Source organism: Erigeron canadensis, chromosome 8 (assembly GCF_010389155.1).
Source record: "Erigeron canadensis isolate Cc75 chromosome 8, C_canadensis_v1, whole genome shotgun sequence".
NCBI lineage: Eukaryota > Viridiplantae > Streptophyta > Magnoliopsida > Asterales > Asteraceae > Erigeron > Erigeron canadensis.
In genome coordinates this window covers 47,840,541-47,858,870 of record NC_057768.1, presented here as the reverse complement: position 1 = coordinate 47,858,870, position 18,330 = coordinate 47,840,541, and the positions used below count along the sequence as shown (strand labels likewise).

The window sequence follows — 18,330 nt, the reverse complement described above, 5'->3', positions numbered from 1 at the left end:
GCGATATGAGCCACATACAAAAAGCTTACATGAAAGGCAAACTCTAATAAGATCTGGAATTTAGAAAGAAAAACAATATCATTCGCAATACTAACAAAATTCTATCCAGTTATTATGCCAGCCAGAACATCAATCTTACCCCTTGCAAATATCGTGTAAACTAGCCGTATAGCATCAATCCATGCCTCCAAATATTCCCATGAATCTGCAATCTGAGGAGAAAATAAATCAGGGCATGCAATAAAAGAAGGCGTATTATTTTCCCTTAAAAAACCATTATAAACTTGTCAAATTTAAGAAACCCGAAAGTACCAAATAGGTCGGTCCATGAATTGTATCAATACAAATGGAAGGACCAGGCGGTAAAGTTAGATCTGAGCAGACTGTTACTGAGACAACATCTGGAATTTCAACTTTGATTGCTGGTATGTCATTAATTTTATCGTCTCTGGATATGTGTTTTTGCTCATCATTGTGGATCTACAATAAATATATCTTAATCATTATAATTAATCATCAGAAACATATGAGTAACTGAATCATACCTGTTGAAGTCCTTCGTGGTTCAAAACAAACTGAAAGCGTTTCCAGTCACTATGAGGAGCAACTGGATTTCCCACTGGCGGTGCCATCAGATATCCAACCTTTATATAAGGTAAAGGAAGCTGCAAAATAAATTACTCATATACATTAGGTTGATCTTGAACAAAGTAATTATGAAGTTTAATGTTTATAAGCTGAAACAAAAATATGTATTGTATGAATTAAGTACTGACCATGGAGCGGACGAGCTTTAAGGCACTGCTGTAAACCTGAACTTAAACAGAGATATACTTGGATTAATTGTGAAACTGTATACAAAAAGATAGAGATTCAGGGGATACTGACCGAGTAACTTGGTTTCAATGCATGAGCAGCAGCGATATAGATAGCAGCTTGACTGTATAATTCATTGGAGGAAGCCTCGTTTCCAAGAACTAGTACTCCAGTTCTTGATGTGTCTTCTGCTAATCCGTACTGCAGATGCAGGATATATAAATACCCCCATTAAATATTACCCAATCAGCATACAAAACTGTAAAATCCAATATTGGTAAAAACATACTATAAACTGACCAGAACAGTGCCGAGGTTGTAAATTGCTCTATGGAAATCAAACTGCAACTGTATTGCCGCACGAAACTTACTGATTGCAGATTTTACTATTGACTGTTTTTCTCGTGCAGGAGCAATTGCACTCAGTTCCTGCAACACACATCATTCATATCAATCACTATATATGGCTTAAACATATAATCAGTTCATGAACTACTATGAGATACAATTTCGGATGAGAAAGCATATCATATTCAGGAGGCAAGTTTTTGGACCTGTAAAGCAAGCCCCCAGTTGTTTAGAACCTGATATATACATAACAAAATTGTGTTAATCAACCACCAAACGATTAGATACACGAAGCTAAATAAAATGTTTTCATACTTACTTGGGGACTTTTCCAATTAAGTTGAATGGCTTTTTCATAATTCTTTGTTGCGTGCTTCCATAATTCTTCAGCTTCCTTTGTACGGCCATGGAGTTTGGCTCGGTCAGATATGGCAATAGCCCAGTTATAATAAGCCTGCAATTCTGGGCAGCTGGTAAATAGTGGCATATGTGGAAAAAAAGAACAAAGTTTTTTGACATAAATTAATCATCACATCAGTTGATCATTCATGTAAAGAAGCATGTATATGATCGGATAGAGATGCGTACATCATGTAGCGAAGGGTTTAGTTGGGTAGCTTCATCATACTTATTGCAAGCTTCTTCAAGTAAAGCATCTTTGGAAGACGAATTAGTATCTGCATTCACATTATCCGCACTTTCCTGTTGACGGAACCAGATTATATATTGGGGTAACTAAGTAATCATGATTAAGTAATGACTAGATCATAGCCATTTTATTTTAGCCACACAAGTACGGAAAAATAAACCTGCAGAACTAGTGCCCAATTATAAAGCGCATCATAATCATTTGGATTGCTCTCAATCGCACTGGCGTACCTGAAAACATGTACAAGTTTTAATTAATTACACAAGCCCAAAGGCTAGAAATCAAATGTACCAAAATCCCTGTTTTGCTATATTTTATTGTATGTATATATTGGACTTTCAATTTAACATTTTGGCATAACAACTTTCAGTTGGCTACTAAATATTGCATGTATCTGAACTCTTAATATTTGTGAACCAATAAGACTAGTTTTTGATGTCGTCACAACTTATATGGTTGTTGCAACCTCAGAAACCTTTTAACAAAAAATGAAATATATTACGGGTTACATAAAAAGAATACATACAATATATAGCAAAACGAGATATATAATAGTTGAAGAACTTTTGGTGTAGTCGCCGATAGACTAGACAGTAGATAAATAATAGAGGGTAGTACTGTACTTCTTGGCAGCATGCTTAAGCATTCGTTGCTTTGAACGTCCTTCTTCATCAGAAGTAGATATCTTATCGATCAATGCCATGACAACGGCGTTCTGTTCTTTATATAGTTTGCTTTCTTGACTAAAATCATGCATTGAAAACAAACCATACATATATATCATCATATTCAAATTAACAAAATAAAACAAAATCTACAAGCTAGGTAGCCAAAATAAAAGATATCCTTGCGAACTAATATACAGTTTATGTAATTAAGAAAAACATAGAAGAATCGAAGAACCAAACCTACGATGAGAAGACGGAGGGGTAGAAAGAACAGATGAAGACGGAAAATGATCAGAATTGGGTGATTTTAGATTATGATGACCACCTCCTGTTAATAAATCTTTGACATTAACAGTTGTTGGCTGTTTTGGAGATTGTTCTTTTCGACCCAAATCAACAACATTGTTGTTTATGTTGTTATTATTTAACGGAACATTGATATTATGAGGTGATGACGCCTGGGATTTGGATTCTGAATTGACATTCTGTGATTGTGAATGCTCGTTGTTGGTAGACATGATTGTGAAATTAATGAATCAATAGATCGATTTAATCAGCTAAAGCTTACACTAGCAGCGATGATCATCTGACATTATTCACGTTGTTATCGTTAATATTTGGGTCATGCATTGTGGAATTAACAAAAGGATATTAATACTCGTAGAGTCGTAGTTAGAGGAAGTAAAATTTACAACTATATTTTCCTTAGTATTCTTATTGATTTTGCTAATGACAGATCTACACTATTTCGGTGCATTTAGATCTGTACTTTGTAATACGAAAATTCAACATGTTGTTTTTAATATATGATATACTAGGCACATGTCCACGCGGCGGTATCGCAAAAGCGGCAACGGATGGTGGTGGTGGCAGCGGCGGTAGTGTTAACGGTGCGTATTAATGTAAAAGAAAATGATATAGTTATTTTAAATGTTGAAAAATATAGGTTTAAATAATTTCATTAAAGATAAGTATCAAATGGTTTATAATGTTAAAAGATACAGATAAAAATAAAGATAGAGATAAAAATAAAAATAATAAATTTCACTTTTCAAGACCGTCATTAACATTGTTTTACATTGTGTAACCAAAAGATGTCTAATGATATGTTTGAATCTTATCAAGTAAATTCTTAACAAGGAAGGAAAAAGAATTCAAAAACAACCACAAAATACCTTGATAAGACATACTCAAATTAAAAGCATTAGTTAAACCAAATATAAATATTTTAGATTGTAAGTATTTTTTTTTTCCTTACTATTAATTGCTTTGAGACATTTCATTGATATATTTTCGATCACGTGTAAATGGGTAAAGAGATAAATAAAATAATTTATAGGGATAATGGAGCGTGAGTGTAACCAACTATAACCAAAAAGTTATGTAATGTAACCAACTACTTGACTAGCTATGTAGTGTAAACAACTTTATTTTTTGGGTTATGCAATGTAAGCAACCGGATACAAAACAAGTTGCCGGTTACCACCTTTATTTTTATGGGATAATGGCACCGGAGTGTAACCAACTATGACCAAAAGGTTATGTAATGTAACCAGCTATTCGACTAGCTATATAGGGTAACCACCTTTGTTTGTTAGGTTATGTAATGTAAGCAACCGGATGGGAATCAAGTTGTCGGTTACCATTTTCATTTTTATTCTTTTTTAATTACGAAAAGGGGTCACGTGTCACATATATTAAGAATGTATATTTAATAATTATTTATATATAAACAATTATATTTATATGTATATATATATATACACCTCTTTTCTCTATAAAATACACCACATTGATCATGGCGACGGGTTTGATTTTGAAGATTCCGGCAACAAGCGACCTCTCTTTTCTACGAATCGGCGTGGTGAAACCATTTGTCTACGACGGCGAATGAGAAATTTATATAGATATAGATATATAGTGATAGATAGAAGAAGATATATTGATTGATGATGATATGGTAAATCGGGTGGGTTAATATATTTAGGTTTAAATTCTCATTAGGTTGTGTTCCATAGTCCGTGTGATGAAATGAAGAAGATAAACGAAGCAAAAGAAATGAATAATTCTATAACTTATTTTTGTTAGTGGAATTACAAAGTTGGTTACACTACATAGCTAGTCGAGTAGTTGGTTACATTACATATCCTTTTGCTCATAGTTGGTTACACTACATAACCTTTTAGTCATAGTTGGTTACACTCCGGTGCCATTATCCCTAAGTTTATTTTTGGCTTAACCGGATGGAAACTTGAAGTAGCCGATAGCTTACATGACATAACCCAAAAAACAAAGGTGGTTACACTACATAGCTTGTCGAGTAGTTGGTTACATTACATAACCTTTTGGTCATAGTTAGTTACACTCCGGTGCCATTATCCCTAATTTATATTAGTTTAATTGCAACTTGAATTCGATTCTGAGAACTCAGCCCATCTTTCCAGTCTCTATATATTCCAGAATGAATTTTTTTTTTCTAAGTCATTTAAAAATATTTTTTTTTTTTCTGATGCAACTAATCAAAATATCTCATGAATTTTTAAAATATTTTCCATTCTGAATTACCTAATAAAATAAAAAGGCTGAATTTTTATGTCAAAAATTCAAGGTTCCAATTCCAAACCATTAGGCCACTTAGGTCCAGCGATCGAATTATATGAAAGTAGCACACATCTAGCACGTTATTCTTCTTGATCCGGGGTTAGCGTTCATCTAATATAAGTTTACTATTAACTTTTATTAAAATATAATATATAATTGTTATGAAGCTGGAAGACGGTATGTAAGTAAGATACATGAAAAAATATTACACTTGATTCAACATGTACGAATAATGAACTATCTGGCATTACACAAGATGGCACGGAACAAGGTCCCCATTCCCAGTTCCATTTAATAGAAACCGACACCTACCAACCATCACTCGACAGCAGTGTGGATGGTTCTTCAAAGTTTTGAACTCGACCAATCTATATGAATCAATAATAATGATACATTTCTATGATAAAGAGTTGGATTCCACCGAAGCTGATTTGAGAAGCGAGGGACAGCTACAAATACAACAAAGTAGGGTGCATTGAAATTTTAGGTACTCAACTAAACTAGTTAAGTGGTATTCGAGCAACTGGCTAACCTTGAAGCAATCAAGTTATATGTATGAGCATGACATGTTACGGGTGAGTTATTTTGAGAACTCTTAAGAAAAAAAAACTCAAATAACCATTTTATACCACGCATCAATTCTCTCTCTTCAATTAGATAATAAAATTCATTCAATTTATTCAAAATGTTATATCTCACAAACCGTAAATCGTTATACGAAACAAAAAGCATAGGTAGTCTTAAAATTCCGTCCTCTTTCATTAAAGATCCAATTCGATATACTTTTGACGACTTTTTAATTTTCGTTTTCTTTTTGGTACTTACACATAACTTACACATGTGTAGGTTGAACAAAAATTATGATTCGGAGCGGGTTTCGCCCTTAAGGATATTCATAAACCAAAGCTGGTGGGGGTGATAAGTCATTGAGGGTGATAGGTCGTAGTGGGATAGGTCATAGAGGGTGATAGGTTATTAGGTTATAAGGGGTGATCGGTGATGAGCGATCTACCTAACGGACTCCGCCCTTAGCCGTTATAGCTCCGCCATGAACCGACGGGCTCCGCCCCTGGCTACCATGGCCCCGTCATGGATTGACGATCTCCGCCTTTAACCTTCATTGTTGTGTACATATGTTCATTTAGTAATTTACATGTGAAAACAATGATCCTACATGTGTACACAAGTACAAAAGGGAAAAAAAAACGAAAATTAAAAAGTCGTCAAAAGTATATATCAAATTGGATCTCTAAGGAAAGAGGACGAAATTCTAAGACTACTCATGTTTTTTGTTTCGTCTAACGATTTACGGTTTGTGAGATAAAACATTTTGAATGATTTGGGTGAATTTTATTATTTAATTGAAGAGAGAGAAAGAGGGAAAGAATGTATGGTTAAAAATGGTTCTTGAGTTTTTTTTATTTGTGGGTTTTTAAATAACCCTTCCTCTGACATGTTAATCATAAAATCAAATACTTCAAAGTTCAAACACAAGCATAATCATCCCTTGAACACTGATTTTTGACAGATTTAGCACAAAGTTTTACCCAAAATTTAACCAACCTGATTATTTTGTCAATTCGGCTCAGCTTGCCTCGGTCACCTCAATCACTGACCATGTAACGTGTAATCACCGATTACTTGACCGAGTTGACCAAGTGTCACCACACTGAGTTTAAAATTTCAAGTATGGAAGCATTAGATCTTTAGTCCTTTCTGAATCAAACAAAACGGGGCTGGCTATTAAGCGTATTTTTTCTAAATGTATCACTGAAAACGTGGATTTTCATTGTATGATTCCCGAAATTGTAAAATAGATGAAATACATTCGATTTAGAATGTAGCAACTAATTTGAACCCGCAAAATAAAGTAATGATATGTTAAAAGGTTCATAGATATTTCAAATTGATGTCCTGCCTTGTCTCATTCCATCCCAGAAAAAAAAAAACACACACACACACACATACTCCAACCCATAATTTTTAAAGGCAGGGAAGGTATCAATATATAGATTTGAAATAAGGATATCAATACAGTGACTTGTAATGAGACTATGAGCAGCTAGCAGGAGCTGAAGTCAATAAGAAATTGCATATGAACATTCTACAATTGAGATAATATCATCATAGTTACCTGGCCTTTTCTGACATAGGGATCTTGGAGAGGCCAGTGAAAGACTTGTAAGTTTAAGAAATTAGCCACCGTCACCCAAACGAGCGCGGGCACAAAGAGTTCCGGGATATCTGTAACTTATTCGAACGAGATACAGATATTTGTTCAAAGCAATGTTGAAATGCAAGACACATGCTAAAGAAGGCGCTTTGAAAGAGGGTGAAAATGAAGAAAAACAGGAGATAAAAATAACAGATAAGCTAAAACATAATAACCACTCCTAAATTTTGTCATGGAGGGTTACCACCAAATCATGTGCATCATCCAGAAGTTTCCACACATCTAGATGCCCAGCCATGCTATTACACTCCCTCAGTATTTCATCCATGCTGCTGTACTTCTCTATAATCTGCTTCCTCCTCTGCAGTACACACGCCGCTATTGCATACAGCAGCAGGTCATCCGTCGGTGGGGCCCTCAGCCTCATCCTCCCCCAAGCTGATTTTGTGATTCCTGCCCTGATGGCAGTTTGATCTGCCCACATCACCTCCCACAGACATAGTGTTTGTTCAAAGTTGAGCTCCCTTCTGAACAGAACCACTACCATCCTGTACACAAAGAAACAATCCTCTGCTTGCAGTTCCTCTAGGTGGCGGTAAAGATGGGAGTCTTTTCCCTTGATAATCTTTGACACGATATTCAATTGCCGCCTAATGCCTACCTCATCAAGTCTAAAGTTGTGACGTGCTTTTTTCATAAAACCTACAAAGCACCAGAATGCTTCACTGTCATCTTCAACCACCGAGATGATTGGCGAAAGTAAATCACTCATTCCTTGGCAGTAACCGATCTCTGAGTCATACAATGCATATGCTTCAAGAATTGAAACCAAACGTGCAGCATGGAAGACCCTGCATGCCTCCAGGTGATCGTAATCCTTAAGGCATACACTCTCGGCAAACTCACGTGCCTTGTTGGAGCACACTGCTGCCTGAGATGGCGTATAAACAATCCATTCATCATTCGCACGGATAGCGTCTAAGCGAATAATTCGCTGCCAAGTGGAGAAATTTTCAGACCGGTGGGGCATTGCCATTTTACCTCCCATGTTGGAAGGAGTGGTGTCATCCTGAGGATGCCTATCGGTGTCACTTTCTTGTGTGACTTCTTCAGGTGTGGGGGATGAATGCATGTCATCAGCCTCTTCAGAAGAGTCAGAATCGGAAGATTCGCTTTCAGTTTTGCTAGTGATTTCACTTCCATTATCAGCTTCACATACTTTAAGATCATCTGCTCGATTTTTACCAGCCGAGAGGTCTGCCTGAGGTGAAAGGGTCATACTGGTACTAGCAGTATCATCTAGTGCAGATGAATTTAGGACTTCACTTCCCTCTTTGCTATCTTCGTTGCTGTTGCTTATGGAGATTTCCTTTACCTGGGTGCTTGTGTCATTTTGTTTGTAAGTTTGTTGGGACTGTTTCCTGAGCATCTCATACTCTTTCCTGTCAGAAAAAGTTCAAACATGACTTCTTTTTAGAAGGAAATTTCCTTTCATTATCAAGGAACTGAGTATTGATCAAGGTGAAAGGGATCAGATACCTATTTTTATTTTTAAGAGTATCACGTTCTTCCTTTGAGCTTTTAAGATCATAACTGCAGAAAATAAAAAGCATGCTCTCAGGTCACCTGAGTTTTTCTTGTATAATATATGCATGTATAGCGTAGAAACAAATACGAGTCGGCTGAAAATTTAAGTTTCATTGTTTCTGTTTAAACATCTAAAAGGCCACGGGCATACACGGCATGTAGTTTTGAAACACTACTAGCAACCGAATCTCACATCTTGAACATAGTTATTTGCTACTGCATTACATCATAGTTATTTGCTACTGCGTTACATCAAAATCTAAAACTTTAACATACTTGTTCTCTCTCTATAGAAGAGAGCTTTTTTTTTGTTTGGACAGGACACCAGATCATTAACCAAAACATACTAGTTAAAATTCAAAGAGGGGTATGAGTGAGTTTGTGAGAAGGAAGCGGTCAAATGTTAGACACCAACAAATAATTCCAAGATTAAGAGCATATGATAACATGCAACCAACAAAGCACTGCATAAACGTTAAAGAAAACAATACTCAAAGAGGCTGATAAATGTAAACCAAGACAACCAGACTACAGTAGTTGAGTCTACAAGCAACTCAATTTATGGAATGGAAAAAAGTCAAAAACTATAAAGAATGTCACCATATCACAAACAAAAAAAAGGTTAGTAATAACGATAAGCTCAGCGCTCGGTCTTGCGAGTAGGGAGGTATAATAATTTAAAGATCATGCACTTTAATCGTTTAATGTCAATGCAAAGTGAAAATGTTCTAGCAAGTTATAGCTGTAAATAAAGGTATAATAGATCTTAGGTGCTTACACTCCAAGAAGAAATGGCCAAACTTCTGCTCTTAAGCTAGGATGAACACCCTGCATTGAAAAAGGGATAAAAGGAAAAGAAATTAGATAGCAGAAGCAATTATAGACTAGCCAAAAATAAACATACAAAAGGCTTATAGCTGAATATGTATCTAAACTCCAAACGTACTCCATTTCTAACTTTCTTCAAGAATTTCACTCCACCATCACAAAGCCTTCCATCTTCATCAAATAAAGCTTTCCATTGTTTTGGCTGAAGAGCATGTTTTCTTCTCCTTCTTGACCAAGGTGATTGAAGGTGGCCCCTGCATCACAACAACACATGTTAATTCACCCATTATATAATACCACAAGGCAGACACAAGTAAAGGGGGGTTGCAGAGTGAATGAAAGAAGTAAAAAACTCTAGAATGCAGTAAACAGAAGTAGTGTGAATGTACACCCTATATGCATTTCTATCATCAAACTATTCCAAGTCTACAACTCCACTGCCTGCTTTCAAAATGGATGACAAAAGATTTTACGCAAAAGTGTTATAACAAAAGATAAAGCTTCCGTTACCATTCATGCAAGTACTTCTGCACACAAATTTATTTCATCACTGAAATTACACTGATACCATGTAGTTCTAAAAAAAATGTACATATACGCAACTAAATGAAAAGACATTTGTGAGAAGGCACTGGCAGAACAATCACAACTCCAATGTCGGCATAACTCGTAATACTTTTGAAAAAATGAAAGACATTTCCCTCACCAGAAACAAAACGCATGGAAGAAACCTAAAGGATATACAATATCTGGTTAAACACAACCTAAAACAGATCAGCTAAGCAACTATAGTAACAACAGATCGGTACTTTTTTGGAGTAAAAGACAGTATTTGGTGATCGAGATCTGGAAATTGGAAAGAGAAGGAAAGATGAAATGAGCAACTGACCTAGTAGTTGTAGTGGAAATTGGTGAGGATGATGACGATGACGACGAAGAAGCAACGACTAACAAAACCGATCTCAAATGAACCCACGACGAATTCGAAGACGAAGACCTCGGTGATGACGAATTCGAAGACGATGACGGTGACGACGAATTCGAAGTATGACTCCGTCTAAGTGCTCTCAATACATTATGATGGTGATGATGATGTTGTTGTTTCTGTTGTGATATCATCTTTCCTTTCTAGTAAATCTATACGTACAATAACTTATATATATATCTCTATATGTATATATTTATCTGTATCTATAACTTAATAATATGGAAGAGAGTGTTATGCTGATCCTAAATGATACAAATACAGAGTAGTATGTAAAATAAAATTACAATGATAAAACAAAATTAGGGTTTCCGATTCAGATAAGAGTAACTTGCGTTTCTTCTTCTAAATTTACCTATTGGAGTAAACAAGAGTGGCGGCCACGGCGAGACCAGCCATGACCGTCACGGCGATAGCTATTCCGACATTAGATTGATTTCCATAACCGCCACCGGTAACACTCCCGCCGGTCATCCAATAAATCACACCAACACCGCCGCTACCGCCGTCGTTCTTTCCTTCAACAAAACCAGTCCGACGATCATCACCACCACCGCCGGAGAAGACGTCGAACATCAATAGAACCACCGCCAATAGCAGTAAAGTAACGAATTTGCCCTTTCTATTGCTTCCTCTTGTTTTTGTTTGCCCTAAAATTGTACCCAACATAACCTCTTTTCAAACCCTAGGTGCTTTTCATCATTTATATGTGCACCTTTTTTCTTATAGTAGATTTGTATTTATTTATTAATTATTGTTGATATTTGAATTAATTAATTACTAATGGAGACAGTTCTGCAGAGAATACTCGAATCGAATTAAAGTAACGACGTCGATATATGATATATCGCCGATTTATTACTCACATCTGTCTGTAGTTCTGTACCTATCATATGTATGTATATTTATTTATATTTTTTTATTTTCTCGCTTTAAGAAAGCAATACACACACACATTCAACAGTCGTCATCTTTGTGTGTGTCTTATCGAGTGGTAATTATCGATACTTTTTCTTTTTTTCTTTCGCTGGCCCAACCCCGAGGCCCAAACTTTTTACCCTCCACAGTCCACACTTCTTTTTATAAATAAATTAAATAAATACACACTTTGAATATATGTTTCCCAAACTTTTTACTCAGTTCTCGACGACAATACAGATAATGTTTTTGTAAAAAGTTTTAAATCGAACCTTTTCAAGTAAGCATTATGAAGCGGCTAAGAAAATGGTTTACAAAATATATCAATTAAACTACTTATATCTAAACTAATTAAAAACTCTGTTCTCCTTTAATAACTTGAACAACAAAGCCTAGAGTGTTATTTTATCTATACTATATTACAAAAGAAATAGTCCCTTTTATTTATGGAAGTGTTGAAAATATGTAATATTTTCACTTAGCATCCCTTAAAATATTTCAACATACACTACCCCATAACATTAATGATTAATTTACACTACCAATCCTTTATTCTTTAATATATTTTCATTAACCATTTACATCAATTATCCACACCACTCGACGCCGTCTCCACTACCAACACTCGGCCCCCCACTACAACGGTATTGTCACGACCACCGCCGCATTACGCGGGTAACGTGCTAGTAACTTTTAAATATGTTATATATATACATTAGAACGTGGTAACAAGGTATGTTAGAATGTCAGTGAAGTTTAAAAAAAAAAAACAAACAAACAAAGAAAACAAGGTATGTTAGGCTATCTCTGATGGGGTGCCTTTGGATATCCTTTACCGTTGAAGCTTGTCCTTATCTAATATATTTTTGTTTTTAGTTGGAGGTAAAGGATATGTAAGAATGTTTGTATGGTTGGAGATAAAATTATAGGATTTGAAGGATTTATAAGGATGTATAAGGATTTGTAAGGATATGATGTGACAGCTAAAGGATGCCTAAGGGCGTCCTTAGCATTGGAGATAGCCTTAGAGCAGTTTCAAAAGTTGTTTTTTTTAGAATGTTGTCTTTGTTAAGATATATGTAATTGACATGTTTAGTGAATCAGATACCATGTTATATCTTTGAAATCTTTAACTTACAAAACTGTAATTTAGGAGGTAACAACTCGTATGTATATGAAGAGACGATGAGTCATAGACTATTGTTTGTTAGAAAAGTAAATGAGATTCTAATTCTTTGCTTTATCAAAGGAAAAGGTCTTGGCCTCTTGGGTAACTTGCTTATTCACTTTTGAAATACATAACAATTTCCAAATTATATTATGTATTGAGAAACATAAGTAATGGATTTACCTTTCCCTATGAATGAGATATGACAAGAAACTAATCCATGCAAATTACACGATATCCGTGCAGTGTAACAACGATGATGGTTGCAGTGTTTGGTGGTGGCGACGGTTGCTGGAGTGGTGGTGGATATGACAATATCAAATGGTGTAGATCACTGATGTAAAATGATTAGTGAAAATATTTTAAAGGTAAAGGTTAATAGTAGGGAATTGATAATAATATCACAACTTTTTATTAATCTACCACTTTTGTGTTTTTTTTAACGGCATTCTATTCTATTATACTCCTAAATTACACGTATGTCTGGAAATAAGAACTCTAAAAAAACTCCTAATAATCCACCTACACAAATGTGAGAAGTGAGACTCGAACCCAAGTAAATCCTCCCAAGGTCAAAGACCTTACCAATGGGTTGCAATAAAAGTTATACAAAGGATAGATTCACAAATGTAAAAAGTGAGACTCGAAACCAAGTTGATCCTCCCAACAATAAAAGTTATACAGTGGGTACATCAATAAAAAAAAAAAATAATGGTACCAATTTGGTAACCCTTAATAGTACTCGTATGACATAATCATTAAAGATACTTTGGTAAATTCGTCACAAGTTTGATTCTCTAGAGTAACACTTTTTTGGATTATTTTTTTGAATAACCTGTAACAACTCATAGCCAATATCCCATGAGTCATGATTTTTACACTGAATAAATTGTTTCTTTCACGGAAGTTAAATTTAAAAGACAACGTTACCCTCACCCATTCCTTTTATCATGTATATTTGTATTTACCGGCAACACTCGTAGGCATGAAAATCATAACTCACTAAGTCGGTAGACCTACTAACTTCAACAATGTCAATCAATTTGATACAGTAATGTTCATTCCAATTTTCCCGTCATTTTAATATAAATGGGGCTAATCGATCCACACTTTCAAAAAAAATTAAAAGTTCTTATTCATGGATACACTTAATTATCATTCGTTGCACCATAATTCTCACTTGCAATATTAAACTTGATATTGAACTGACGTTGATAATAGTATTATTGATTTCATAGTTAAAAAATAGACGAAAAGCTACATGTTTACTGGGTATGTCATTGACGAATAGTAAACCCGTATCGGATTGTTGATGTAGACAGAATGGAATTAAGCGGGGGTTGTGTTGGAAGGTTATTAGAAACGGATACGATGTCAAGGACTGCCGAGGATTGGAGGATGGTCGTGTTGTTTTCTCAGCATGTATATGATGCATAAATTTTGGATCGGGGGATGGTCTTCTTATTTTATCAAAAAGTATGATGTATTAATTTTGGGTGAAGAGAGCTTTCTTTCTTAATACGGAGTATCTCTCTTTTTTTATCAACTAGCTAATCAACCCGGGTTAACTGATAGACGTTTTGCAAATAAACCGAATGATATCCGGTAGCTTTACAATATGTTGTCGAAAAACAAAAATAAATGGAAACAAAAGTTGTATAGTTGTGGACACACGTTAAAACACATTCGGTTCGCAAAAAAAAAAGTTATCGGGAAAAAAAAACATACCATAGTTTCGGCCTATTGTACGAAAAAATAAGGTGATTAAAATCTTAAATAATAATATAGACATTTAATAAAAATCTATATTAATGATGCATATTTGAAAAAAAAAATCTATTAAAAAAATATATTTTGAATTTTAAATAGAAAAATATGATGATGCCATAATTAAATTAAGGGGATGTGTGTTAATACAAATTTTAAAAAATCTTATGTCATCACTATCTTCCTTTATTAATATAATAGATTTTTGAGTAAAAATCGTATTAAAGAAACAAGTTGGTAGGACGGGATAGAAAACAGGAGGGTAAAAATGTCTTTCTCTTCAAATTTCACGAATAAATGTTTTTAGTGTAAAAATGAGCCCCATATCCCATAGACTAAACTATGTGATAGGGTATCATCAACGAATGACGAGGTCTCCCCTAATCACGAATACCGTGAAACTTACTACTAAGAAAAATGTTAAACGAATTTTACTAACATCAACATAATGACACAATGTATATAGAGAAATATAAAAAAAGAGATGACACAAAAGAACCAACGAAATCCAAGTGTTATAATTGTGAGGAATTAACTCCCTAAACTAAATTACAACTTTATAGTTATTTTACAGTCAATTTGATACGTATAGAAATACTTAAAATAACATATCCAGGTTCATTGAAATATGCAATAATTCACTTGAAGCACCTTGAGTTTTGGTCATGATTCTCATCAACAAACTCCACTACCAGAGTTCTTATTATTACTATCATTAGATTTAAAGAAAATGCCATAAACTTGTCACATATTCACCAAACAGCATAAGTAAAATTCACACAAAGCAATCAACTGTAAATTGATGGGAATCAAACATGTTCTTATTATTACTATCATAACCTTTTCTCCATTTTGTTTCTTTTAGTAACTGTTGTGTATCAGTTTCACATATGTGTGTCTGAGTGCGCCTACGTACATAAAACATGTATAAGTCCATTTGTAAAAAGGTTATTAAGTTGATTTGAATGATGTGAAAATTAATCAAGTTTCTAGGAAAGAAAAAAATAAGTACTCTTGTCGAATTGGTAAAGGTGCAAGAAAGCATAGGGATGAGGAAATTGGGGAATTAAAGAAAAGGCAAATTTGATCAAGGGGGAGAGTATCATGAGAGTTTGCAGTTTTGCACATGCCATCTTTAATTATATGATCATGATAAAAGGGGACAAAACAACTCTAACTTCATACAGATCCACAAATCCACATGGATTCCAAATGCAACTCACATGAGGATTTTCAGATTCGAGGATTTTAAAATATGACATGCATTATGCTAAAACCGACCATAACCATACGTGCAAGTTTAATTAGCATTTGAATTGTCATTTAAAATAGTAAGTTTGATCAAGCACATTATGTTGATGTTTAGTTGACTATTGAAAATTATTTACCATCATATGTTTTGGACAGGGATCTCATGTTTCGCATGATCTCAGAATGTTGAAACCTTTCTTTTCCGTACTTTGTTAGATGTCCTTACATTAAATAGATATATAGTTTTTTTTTTGTTTATACACACGAGAGCAAGAACCCGCGCGTTACGGCGGTAAGATGGTGGTCATAGAGTGTGATAGCCAAATGGCTTAGCCGTACGGGCTGCGTCATTGGATTTAAAAATTCGTCGAAAGTATATCGAATGACATCTCTAATGAAAAAACATGAAATTTTAAGAACACCCATATAATTTTTATGATTTATCGATGTACGGTTTTTGAGAATAAAGATTTTGAATGAATTGGAGGAATAAATAATTTATGGAGTAGAGAGAAAAAAAATGATTGGTTAAGATTTAAGAAGAGAAAGGGTAATGTAGTTATTTTAAGTAAATATAGAATTGATAGAAGAGACATTTTAGGAAAGTTTATGTTGAAACTTAAAATTTAGACAGAGCCTTTTTGTTTTATAATATAGTATAGATAAGTAATTTGAGACATTAACTCATTTCAAATCGAAATTATGCATGCATAGTAATTTAGCAAGGCTAAGTAGGTTTATCATTAGTGGACGAATGATAGAAAAGAACCGAAGGTCGTCCGTTTGATATATAACAGTTTGAAAATTGTCCATATTGATCCAAATCCATTTTGATCCAGATCCATTATGATCGGTCATCCAGCCCGACCCGACCCGTACATTTTGCCACCTCTAATTTCGATGTTGGCAATGTAGAGTTAGTCCATTTAATAGAGACTCTTGTTTTTTGAGATATAGTTCAATCCATGGCATTGGGGTAGTTTAGTATTATTTGGTATTATTAGTGGTATAGTATATTTGTCTTGAAAAAAAAACTCATTTCAATGTTAATATATGAGTTAAATATTCACGTCAGTGCCATGAGTAGTTAAATTAACGTGTATTAGAACGTTTGATTTGTTGGTTTTTCTGTCAAAGTCAAACAACCAACTTTATATTCAAGTTAGCTTATTTGTTCGGGCACGAATTGTATATCTACAACTTGAATTAGTGATCTGTTAGTTAAAATCAACGTCTAAATAAATTGAAAATTTTAGAAATAACCTCCGTAAATAAATGATTGATACTTAGGAAACTTACAATTATAAGGCTTTGGTTTAAATCCGGGTATGGGTAATATATCCCCATGTTGAAGACATGGATTTTCCTGGAAATAACTTTCTATGAAATTGAAGTAAGGTATACTAAGAGGTAATGTCACTGAGTAGAAATATGTATCAGTCCATTATGAAATCCATCTGATAAAAATTTTGATAAAAATAAAACATTTATTAATAATTACATACATTAATATGAGAATAGAATGTCAACAGTAATTAATTTGTCTTAGATAGGGTGTATATTTAGTTTATGAAAATATAAGCAAATTAATTTGTAGAAGGAGTGGTATGCCTTCTACCTAGAGGTTTAAAGCCCTTACCTTGTCTGACTGTCTTTTTTTTTTTCTCCTAACTTTATGGATATGTGTTTTCAAGATTTTAGAATTTATAGTTTGCTCCTTCTACTTGTGTTTCTTTCTAATTTAGTCCAAACTTTTAAGTTTTTTATTTTTTGCTTTGTTTTTTTAAGTATCCAAATACTTTTGTTGTATCTTTTTTTTTTGTATTTTGCTATTTTTCTTTTTTCATATCTATATTTTTTTTGGTTTTTGTTTTTTTAGATTTATATTTGTAATTTTTTGGTTTTTTTTATAGCTTTTCTAACATTTATGTTGTTAACTTTTATTTCCTACATCATTGTTTGGGGTAAATATAAATATGATGGTATGCGTTATTGCCTTTAAAAAGAAAAAAAAAGGATAACCGCGACAAACACAAACGTTTTAGAAATTGACACCGCCCATCGGGCGGGTCGAACCACCTAGTTTCCTATAAATGATATTAAATCATATAGCCAACCATTTTAAACTTTTAGATAGTTAAATAATGGGAAAAGAATCTGTGTGTGTAACTTGTCTTCAGCTACTATTGTAGGAAAGAAACTTTGTTTTGGTTCATTGTATGTAAGTAACCTGCTAAACTAAATGAATCGTGTAAACAATCTGCTAAATGCTGATGTAGTGGTCTCTCATTGGGCCACATATCGGATGTTTGATGGTGTCACGTTAGTATCTGACCGATTTCTTACAACATTCGTTCAGTTTTGAGACAAACTTACATACAATGAACCAAAACAAAGTTTCTTTCCTACAATAGTAGCTGAAGACAAGTTACATACACACACATATTATTTTCCCGTTAAATAATATAACCCATTTCTGTTAATTAAGGTATATATTAAAAATGGTGCAGTAGACCCTTCATTGTAGTTCATGTTTTATAGCGTACGAGGGTAAATACCGGTGCATTGCGG

The 18,330-nt window shown here is 34.1% G+C and overlaps 2 protein-coding genes across 3 annotated transcripts; both read right to left on the bottom strand.

The window, feature by feature from the left end:
* Positions 1 to 15: 15 nt before the first annotated feature.
* Positions 16 to 2,999, bottom strand: LOC122611014 (protein HLB1-like). The gene is made up of 12 exons (XM_043783966.1): positions 2,722 to 2,999; positions 2,437 to 2,556; positions 1,974 to 2,043; positions 1,753 to 1,866; positions 1,484 to 1,618; positions 1,371 to 1,400; positions 1,117 to 1,245; positions 889 to 1,017; positions 777 to 812; positions 546 to 665; positions 313 to 480; positions 16 to 212 (listed from the first exon to the last, which is right to left on the bottom strand). The coding sequence occupies exons 1-12, from the start codon at positions 2,997 to 2,999 to the stop codon at positions 102 to 104; spliced, it is 1,440 nt and encodes a 479-aa protein (XP_043639901.1). The 3' UTR covers positions 16 to 101.
* Positions 3,000 to 7,155: 4,156 nt separating this feature from the next.
* Positions 7,156 to 11,566, bottom strand: LOC122578118 (rab GTPase-activating protein 22-like). Of its 2 annotated transcripts, none has more exons than XM_043750004.1 (5): positions 11,011 to 11,566; positions 9,789 to 9,924; positions 9,621 to 9,670; positions 8,795 to 8,848; positions 7,156 to 8,697 (listed from the first exon to the last, which is right to left on the bottom strand). In XM_043750004.1, the coding sequence occupies exons 1-5, from the start codon at positions 11,322 to 11,324 to the stop codon at positions 7,476 to 7,478; spliced, it is 1,776 nt and encodes a 591-aa protein (XP_043605939.1). In that variant the 5' UTR covers positions 11,325 to 11,566; the 3' UTR covers positions 7,156 to 7,475. The 2 variants fall into 2 exon arrangements, with proteins under 2 accessions (XP_043605939.1, XP_043605940.1); XM_043750005.1 differs by having other exon boundaries at positions 10,560 to 11,104.
* Between the last annotated feature and the right edge of the window lie 6,764 nt (positions 11,567 to 18,330).

What these genes read in the sequence shown, in the direction of transcription:
- LOC122611014 (XM_043783966.1), bottom strand. Translation starts at nt 2,999, where the DNA reads ATGTCTACCAACAACGAGCATTCACAATCACAGAATGTCAATTCAGAA. An exon ending in TTAATTGGAAAAGTCCCCAA is followed by an intron (nt 1,401 to 1,483) that starts GTAAGTATGAAA and finishes TGTATATATCAG; the next exon opens with GTTCTAAACAACTGGGGGCT. An exon ending in TTCATGGACCGACCTATTTG is followed by an intron (nt 213 to 312) that starts GTACTTTCGGGT and finishes TTTTCTCCTCAG; the next exon opens with ATTGCAGATTCATGGGAATA.
- LOC122578118 (XM_043750004.1), bottom strand. Translation starts at nt 11,324, where the DNA reads ATGTTGGGTACAATTTTAGGGCAAACAAAAACAAGAGGAAGCAATAGA. An exon ending in ACTCTTGTTTACTCCAATAG is followed by an intron (nt 9,925 to 11,010) that starts GTAAATTTAGAA and finishes GTTGTGATGCAG; the next exon opens with GGGCCACCTTCAATCACCTT. An exon ending in TGAAGAAAGTTAGAAATGGA is followed by an intron (nt 9,671 to 9,788) that starts GTACGTTTGGAG and finishes TTTTCAATGCAG; the next exon opens with GGTGTTCATCCTAGCTTAAG.